General features: G+C 62.1%; 1 protein-coding gene across 1 annotated transcript; it reads left to right on the top strand.

Annotated features, from left to right (window-relative positions):
- Window positions 1-307: 307 nt before the first annotated feature.
- On the top strand, window positions 308-6,584 carry ALPL (alkaline phosphatase, biomineralization associated; the record flags this gene model as incomplete). The annotated part of the gene is made up of 12 exons (XM_084300159.1): window positions 308-347; window positions 1,355-1,454; window positions 1,541-1,660; window positions 2,160-2,275; window positions 2,854-3,028; window positions 3,116-3,291; window positions 4,603-4,746; window positions 4,934-5,003; window positions 5,314-5,448; window positions 5,825-6,016; window positions 6,101-6,220; window positions 6,328-6,584. The coding sequence occupies exons 2-12, from the start codon at window positions 1,397-1,399 to the stop codon at window positions 6,582-6,584; spliced, it is 1,563 nt and encodes a 520-aa protein (XP_084156285.1). The 5' UTR covers window positions 308-347; window positions 1,355-1,396.
- Window positions 6,585-8,972: the final 2,388 nt, after the last annotated feature.

Genomic DNA, 8,972 nt, shown 5'->3' with positions numbered 1-8,972 from the left:
CCCCTCTTTCCCCCGACGCCCCCTCGCGCACAAGGGGCTCAGCACCCCCAGCAGCGCTTATCCCCCCCCGAGTCCCCCCAGTCCTCCCAGTCCTCCCAGTAAAACCCGGCAGAGGGCACCAGTAAGCCCAGTTTGCTGCCTCCCACCCCCCCACACGCGTCCCCCCCCCACCACTCTCCGTGCTGGCAGCGGGTGGAGGGTGGAGGAAGGGGAGGAGGAGGAGGAGGCGAAGGCCAGGGCCGGGGGGATTTAAGGGCTCGCTGTCCCCCGCCCGCCTCCGCTCCGCCGGCCGGGAGGGACACGGGCGACAGCGCCCAAGTTTGTGCGGGGACGTCCCCGGGCTGGCGGTAAGGGACCCCCGCGGCCACCGGGAGAGACCCCGGGCAGGGCCGGGGGGCCGGGGGCGCGTGGCGGGGACACGGGGGCGCGGTGGGGACACGGGAGCGCAACAGGGATGTGGATACGGGATGGGGACACGGGCTTGTAGAGGGGATGCGGGGGCACCAGGGGGATGCAGGGATACGGTGGGGACACGGGCATGTGGTGGGGACAGACTTGCAATGGGGACACGGGCGTGCAATGGGGACATGGGTGTGCAATGGGGACCTGGGTGTGCAATGGGGACGGGGGTGTGCAATGGGGACGTGGAGGGGCGGTGGGGACACGGATACACAGCTGGGATGTGGATGTGCAGTGGGGACACGCGATGGGGAAAAAGATGTGCACTGGGATGCAGGCATGCGATGGGACACGGGCACATGCTGGGGACATGAGGTGGGGACATGGCATGCATGTGGTGGGGACACATGCAAAGGGGGACACAGACACGGTGGGGACAGGGACATACGATGGGGTCCCAATGTGTGTAGGAATGGACACATGTAATGGGACAGGGAGGTGTGATGGGGACAGGGACATGCCGTGGGGACACAGACGCAAGACGGGGACCCCAGTGTGCAATGGGAACACAGACATGATGGGGACGCAGCCACACAATGGGGACAGGGACACGCAATAGGGACACAGCCGTGTGGCGGGGACCCCAACATGCGTAGAGCACACCACGTGCAGCGGGGCTGGGGACATGGACACGCAGCAATGGGGCACTGGTTGTGGGGGTGAGGGAGGGGGTGTGCCGCCGTCCCCCAACCCGGTTGGTGCCAGCGAGGTGACGCCCCGCGGCAGGGGGCTGACATGTCCCAGTGGGGGCACAGCCGTGACCGTGCAGGGAGGGGACAGTCCCCTCTGTCCTCGCTTGGTTAATCCCGGGGGCGAAGGTCTGGGTGAGCAGAGCGGGGAAACTGAGGCACAGGGAGGGGAGGGTGCTGAGCCCCCGCAGCTTTCTCTCACCCAGCCCCTGCTGCTGGTGCAAGGAAGACAAGCGTTGAAGGGCACGATGAAGGCTTTCCTCCTCACCCTCCTGGCCCAGCTCTGCTTGGCATCGCTGGTCCCCGGTAGGTGGGATTTGGGGGGGCTGCGCCCCGACAGTGGGTGCGTTTGGGTGCCGCTGAGCCCTGTTGGTCTCCCTGCACCCTGGCAGAGAACGAGAAGGACCCCGAGTACTGGCGGCAGCAGGCGCAGGAGACACTGCGTGACGCCCTGCGGCTCCAGCGCCTCAACCAGAACGTGGCCAAAAACCTCATCCTCTTCCTGGGCGACGGTGAGATGGGGACCCCCCAGCGGGGGGCTATGGGGTGCGGTGTGGGGCAACAGAGGGCTGCAAGGATGGGGCAGTGCAACAAAGGGGGTGCAACAAGCAGGGCATTGGGATGTGTTGGGTGCTGTGATGCATTGGGTGCTGTGATAAACTGGGTGCCACAGTGCATTGGGTGCTGCAAGGCATTGGGTGCTGCAATAAGTTGTGTGCTGCAATGACTTGGGTGCTGCGATGAACTGGGTGTTGCGATAAATTGGGTGCTGCAATAAGTTGTGTGCTGCAGTGAATTGGGTGCTCGATGTACTGGGTGCCTCGATGAACTGGGTGCTGTGATGAACCGGGTGCCTCAACGAATTGGGTGCTGTGATGCATCGGGTGCTGCAATAATTTGGGCACTGCACTACACCGGGTGCTGCAATACGCTGGGCTGCACTGGGCGCATGCCGCCAGCTGGCGCCTGGCCCGTGGCTGGCGGCGCGGTGACGGGGCGCCCACCCCGCAGGCATGGGTGTCTCCACCGTCACGGCCGCCCGCATCCTCAAGGGGCAGCTGCAGAACCGCAAGGGTGAGGAGAGCCTGCTGGAGATGGACAAGTTCCCCTACGTTGCCTTGGCCAAGGTGAGCCCCCGGGGCCAGACCCTGGCTCCTGCGGGATGGGGGCTGCACGCCACAAGGTCGCAGGCAGGCGGCCGTCATCGACCGGAGCCGAAATTAGGTCACGGGCGGGCGAGTGGAGCTGGCTCACGCCCCATGCCCGGCCGCCGTGCCAGGGCTTGGCTCTGTGGGAACGGGGGGGCAGGACGAGGCTGCCCAGCCATGGGAGCCAGAATCCCCCCCCCCTCTTCCCCTGGGGCTATTTTGCTGAAAAAAAGGCGCTTTTTTTTTATCAAACTGCAAGCCCCGGTTGCCTCCTTTCACCCCATCTCTGCAAGGGATTCTTGTGACAGTGCAAAAGTTGCTGGCTTTGCTCTCCCTGCCTAAAAATGGGCTGAAAAGGGGCTGAAACCATCAAAACACAGCGAGGGGATGACACACACACAACAAGGGATGTGAGGGGCAAAAGAAGGGGCGCTCGGGCATGATGCGGCTGAGCAATGCAGGAGGGAAGCCCTGGGATGTGTGATGGTGAGGATGATGACAGTGAGGATGATGATAACAACAGAGGGTCGCTTTATTCCCTGCCACCCCCCCCCCAGACCTACAACACCAACGCTCAGGTGCCCGACAGCGCGGGCACGGCCACCGCCTACCTCTGCGGTGTCAAAGCCAACGAGGGGACGGTGGGCGTCAGCGCTGGCGTCACCCGCGACCGCTGCAACACCACCAAGGGCCAGGAGGTGACCTCCATCCTCCGCTGGGCCAAGGATGAAGGTGAGCTGCCGGTGGGCGTGGGGATGGGGCAGGAATGCTGGGTTTTGGGGCCGTTTCCACCATTGCCCCATGAACCTCGTGTCGCAGGCAAGGCAGTGGGCATCGTCACCACCACGCGGGTCACCCACGCGACGCCCAGCGCCGCTTACGCCCACTCTGCCAACCGCGACTGGTACTCGGATGGAGAGATGCCCCCGGACGCGCTGGAGGGTGGCTGCAAGGACATCGCGCGGCAGCTCGTGGAGAACATCCCCGACATCGAGGTGGGCACGGGGCTGGGGACACCCCGAGGGAAGAGGTGTGGGCCCAGCACCACCTCTGGGCACAGGGCTGGGACCCTTGGGAGGTGGGTGAGCAGCCAGGATCCCCAGTAGACGCTGGGCTGGGACCACCTCTGGGCACAGGGCTGGGGCTCCAGGGGACAAGGGGCTGGGGCCACCCATGGGTGGTGGGCTGGGGCCTGGCACGTGTTGGGCTGGGACCACCAAAGGGTCCAGGGCCAGGACTGTGGGTAAATACAGGGCCAGGAGCACCACTGGGTGCAGAGTCAGGACCTCCAGGAAGATGTGGGGCCAGCATCCCCGGTAGCTGTTGGGTTGGGAGCACTGACGGGCACAGAGGCAGGACCCCCAGCAGATGTGGGGCTGGGCCCCCCAGTGCCCAACCCCAGCTTCCCCCAGCCCACAGAACCCAGCTGCACCCATGGGCTCGGGGTGCCAGCACCACAGCAGGCATCCCGATCTCACGCTGAGACACAAACCCCTTTCTCATGCTTCCCATGCCCAAAAAGCTGCATTTTCCCCTCAGTTCTGCCCCTCATTGTGGATTTGCACAGAAATTCAGCCCTGTAAATAAATACGCTTCTGTACTTCAAAATAGCCCCAAAGCAAAACATCTAAGCCTGTTATTTGGCTGTTTAATAGCCTCTTCTTCTGTTTTTTTTCCCTTTAATATAATTTCAACTCTGTCCCAGGCTGGAAATAATTATATAGTGGGGAAGAATTTTTTTTTTCCCTTTCTCCCTCTTCTTCCCTTAATAATTTTGGTGTTGTTGTTTTGCTGCTTTATAATTCACCTTCTGCAGGGCGAGGGGTGTGGGGGGGGAGAGAATAAAAAAAAAAATAAATCTCTGCCTAGTTATAAATAACGGAAGCCAAATAACTCGGGCTCCAAAGCAAACAGCCGGAGCCACGGGATGAGGCTCCGTCCCGGCGGGTTCATGCGGGGACCCCAGCAGGGAGCATCCCTGCCCGCCGCCCCTGGCGAGGAGGGAAAAAAAAAGCCAAAGCTACTGCTGGAAATGGTTATTTCTGTCCTCAGTGTAATTAATAGTAAGAGATTCGGAGTTATTTCTAGCGAGGTGAAATTCCTCGGGTGTTTTCTCCTGGCTTTGCACACCGCCAGGGTTTTCCTGGACATCATGCTCCAGCAGCCTCCCACCAACCCAGCTCCGTCTCCTCAGGGTTTGCCTCCCTTCCTTTTTTTTTTTTTTTCTTATTTTGTAGGGGAAAAAATAATTTTAAAAAGAGGCTGTAGTTGCGTTTCTAAGCCTGGGAGTGGGTTTTTCCCCGCAGGTGATCCTGGGCGGCGGGCGGAAATACATGTTCCCCAAAAACGCCAGCGACGTGGAGTACCCGCAGGAGGAGAAGCACCGGGGCACCCGCCTGGACCGCCGGGACCTGGTGCAGGCGTGGCACGACACCAAGCCCCCGGGGAAGGTGACGGGGACGTGGGGGCCGCGCTAGGGTGTCCCCCCCCACCCCCCCCAAACCCGTAGAGCTGCTGCTGCTGCTCCTCAGCGGGAAATGTTTTGGGGAGGGGGTGAAAGGCGTCTGCGGGGCTGGGGACGGGGGCTGGTCCCACACGTGAGGTGACGAGCTGTGGGGCTCTGTCCCCCCCCCACAGGTCGCCAAGTACGTGTGGCACCGGCGGGACCTGCTGGCGCTCAACCTCAGCCGCGTTGACTTCCTCCTGGGTGAGTCCCGGGGTGCCCCCAGGCCCCCAGCACCCCGGGGAGGATGGGATTTCTGCCCCCCCCCCCCCCCCGCCCCCAGCATGTAATTTTTTTTTGTCTCTACCTCCTCCGTGCAATTTTCCAGCCCCTTGGGGATGCAGGATTCGGCTGGGTGGGAGGAAGGAAGGGCCGGGAGCATCCCTCGGCTCCTATCTAATCGCCAGCCCGGGGAAGGGGATCCGGCGCTGGGCAAAACACTTGAGCCAGCACAAAAAGCTCCCAGCACAGGGTTGGGAAAGGGCATTCCCACCCCCAGCATCACTGTCCCTAGGTCTCTTCGAGCCCGGCGACATGGTGTACGAGCTGGACAGGAACAACGAGACGGACCCGTCCCTCACTGAGATGGTGGCCGTGGCTATCAGGATGCTCCAGAAAAACCCCCGGGGCTTTTTCCTGCTGGTTGAAGGTGGGGGGTAAAGGGGAGGGGGGAGGCAACGCGGGGGTCCAAAGGGGAATGAGGAGGGTGAGGAGGATGCAAAGCAGGGAATAAAGAAATAAAGAGGGCACTGGGGGTGCAAGGGGTGAAAGGGAGAGCAATGGGGGGGTGCAAAAAGGGGGGTGAGGGAGCACAAGGGGGAGGTGCAGAAATGGAGAAAGGAAGGCAATGGGGGGTGTAAAGGGAGAAAGGAGGATGGGGGCGTTGCAAAAGGGAGGTGAAAGGGGGAAGAGATGGGATGGGGGATGCGAAAAGCGGGCATAAAGAGGGAGCTGGGGGTGCCACGGGGGGACCAGGGAGGGCAGTGGGCGCACAGGGGTGCTGAGCGGAGCTGGGCCGGGCACAGGCGGCCGCATCGACCACGGGCACCACGAGGGCAAGGCGAAGCAGGCGCTGCACGAGGCGGTGGAGCTGGACCGTGCCATCGGGCTGGCTGCCCGCCTCACCTCGCCCCAGGACACGCTCAGCGTCGTCACCGCCGACCACTCGCACGTCTTCACCTTTGGCGGCTACACCCCCCGCGGGAACCCCATTTTTGGTGAGACACCTCCCTCCCCCCCAGCCCCAGCATGGGGACACCCTGGGGACGTGCCTGTGGTGCTGACGGTGCTGCCGCTGCCAGGTCTGGCACCAATGCAGAGCGATGTGGACCGCAAGCCCTTCACCTCCATCCTCTATGGCAACGGCCCTGGCTACAAAATCGTGGGGGGTGAGCGTGAAAACGTCTCAGCCGTGGATTTTGGTACGTGCACCGGGGGCAAAACAACCAGAAACGGTGGCGGCGGTTCAAACTATTGCTGCTTTTTAACTTGTTGTTTTCATTTTGTTTATTTATTTACCCCTGCCCAGCGCACGCCAACTACCAGGCACAGTCAGCCGTGCCACTGCGCCAGGAGACCCACGGCGGTGAGGACGTGGCCGTCTTCGCCCGTGGCCCCATGGCCCACCTCCTGCACGGGGTGCACGAGCAGAACTACATCCCCCACGCCATGGCGTACGCTGCCTGCATTGGCCCCAACCGAGCCCACTGCAACGCCGCCGGGCGCACCGCCGCCGCTAGCCCCCTCCTCCTGCCCTTCCTCACCCTCCTCCTCCTCCTCTGCTAGAGCATCTCTTGCAAAACATCGACGGGGGGGATTTTTTTTTTTAATCCTCTCTCCTCTCCACCCCCCCCCTTTTTTTTTTTCTGGGGTAGCGGCGCCCGGGAAAAGGCAAAAAAGAAAGACTCAGCAGAGCAAAAGCAGCCGCCCGCGGTTTCGGTGGCCACCGCGTGCTGGGCTCTGCCCCTGTAAATACACCGTTCCTCCCTGTCATTAGCGCTGCCGTGGGATTCGGGCTCAGCGCTGCGGCCGGAGCCCTCCTGAAGCAGGAGGGGGGAGAGGCAGCGGGGTCAGCCCCGAAACGTGCGGTGCCAGCACGGCTGAGACCAACCCCAGCACCCAACTCATCGCACGAGTGAGTGGGCAACTGGAAGGCACCCGCGGGTGGGGAAGCGGCAACTCGCCAGGCGCTCCCTGCCTCGTTTTGCCTCTTTTGTGGCTTTTTTTTTTTTTTCTCCTCTCTTTTTGGCCTGAAAAATCCTTTGGTTTGAGGCCATTTGCTGCCCGGGGCCTTCTCAGCAGTTTGGGGACTCAGCACTGCACGGAGAGCGGAGCCGAGATGGATTTAGGGGGCAGCACCCGGTGCTGCTCGTCCCTCGTTAGCCTCTGGTAACTGGGGAGGGGGACGCGTTGGGAGAGGGTAGTGGGGGGGGGGGGAGGGGGGTGCTCGGGGTGCACTTTGGGGGGCGGCTGTTGAGGAGTCGGGGGGTTGAGAAGTAGGGGGAGACCCCAGAGAGCGGCTCTGGGTGTGCAAATGGTGCCCCGTGTGTGCAAGTTGTGTCCAGGGTGAGCAAAAGCTGCTCTGAGTGTGCAAGGGGTGCTCTGAGTGTGCACATCTGACCGCTGCAGCTGCTGCCCTGGGTGAGCAAAGGGGGCCGTGCACATGCAGATGAGACCTTGCATGTGCAAATGCAGCCTTGCACGTGCAAATGCCACCCTACATGTGCAAATGGAGCCTTGTGCATGCAAATTCCACCCTACAAGTGCAAACGGTGTCCCGGATGAGCAAAGGGGGCCATGCACACGCAGATGGCACCGTGCACAAGGCAGTGCCCTGGCTGCACGAGCAGCACCATGCCCGTGCAGCTGCTTGCTCAGATATGCAACCGTGCACATGCAAATCCCCTCGCACGCCCGAGCGGAGCTTTGCAGCAAGCGGTGCCGTGCAGATGCAGCCCCTGAGCGGGTTGTGGCGCTTAACCCACCCCCCCGAGCACCCCAGGATTGGCACCCCCAGCCCCCCAAAACCACAGCGGGCGCCACGAGCCTCTTGCCAGCCTCTTTATTTATTTACCAGCCTCCCCCCCTCGCCTCCCCCCGACCTTTTAAATAAACCTTCGCTTCGTTTTCCTATTAACCCAGCAGCAAACTTTGGAGCGGGCGAAGGCGGTGACCCGAACAGCATCGGCTTGGGGGGGTGAGGGGGAGGCAAGGGGGACACCCCAAGTTGGCAAGGGGTTGGCGTCGCTTCGGCACGAGGTTTGGCCGAGGTTCCCCCCCCCCGAGCCACGGCCACCCCTGGCGCTGGGGCTTCCCAGCAGCGGGCGGGCGCCGCGCTATGTTTAACCGGCCCTGGGGTCCGCGCGGTTTTGGGGGTTCGAGGGCCCCGGCCAAGAACCGCTGGCACCGGGGCCAGGGCCAAAGCTCTGCCTCTGCCAAGGCCCCGCCGCAGGGGCTGGAGGTGGAAAAAACAACAAAAAAAAAAGAAAAAACAGAAAAAAAAAAAAAAGGATTTGGGGTTCGGGGGGGGCAGCAGCGAGGCGAATGTGGGGCTTGTAGGCACAAAAGCACGATGTGGAGGGGAATGGGAGGCAGGCAGCGGGCATGGGAAAAAAATCCCCGAATTTTGGGGGATTTTTTGGAAAAAAAATCCCCAAATTTTTTGCGCGGCTGGGCCAAAAAAAAATCTCAGCTGGGCCCTGGCTGCCCCCACCCGATCCCTGGCCCCGCTCCTGCAGGAGGAGGGCTGCGGTGGGGACCCAAAAACGGGAGCATTTGGGGTTTTTTGGGTGTTTGTTGCTTTCTTTTTTGAACCTTGAGATGGCGCCGCCGTGCGGAGCGTCAGCCCCCCCTGGTGCCAGCGGCTGCCGGGGCACCCCAAAATCCGCCCCCCCGGGCAGTGGCCCCCCCCCCCCCACCCCGCAGCATCGGCCGTAGCGATAAATAGACCTTTATTTTAAACATTGATCACGGGAAACACAAACACACGGGTTCTGAAAAAAAAATATGTCCCCCCCACCCCCCCAGTGTCCGTCTCGTTCCGGAGCTTTTTTCCTTAAATAAAAGGGGGGGGGGGGAGGCGAGGTGGAAGCAGGGGGCTGGCAGCGACACGGAGCCGTCCGGCCCCAGCTCGGTTTTGCCCCAGATTTGAGCCCCCACTTTTTTTCTGGGGGG

Source organism: Netta rufina (genome assembly GCF_964035555.1).
Source record: "Netta rufina genome assembly, chromosome: 22".
Classification (NCBI taxonomy): domain Eukaryota; kingdom Metazoa; phylum Chordata; class Aves; order Anseriformes; family Anatidae; genus Netta; species Netta rufina.
The sequence above is the reverse complement of the archived record's forward strand: the minus strand, read 5'-3'. Positions and strand labels throughout refer to the sequence as shown.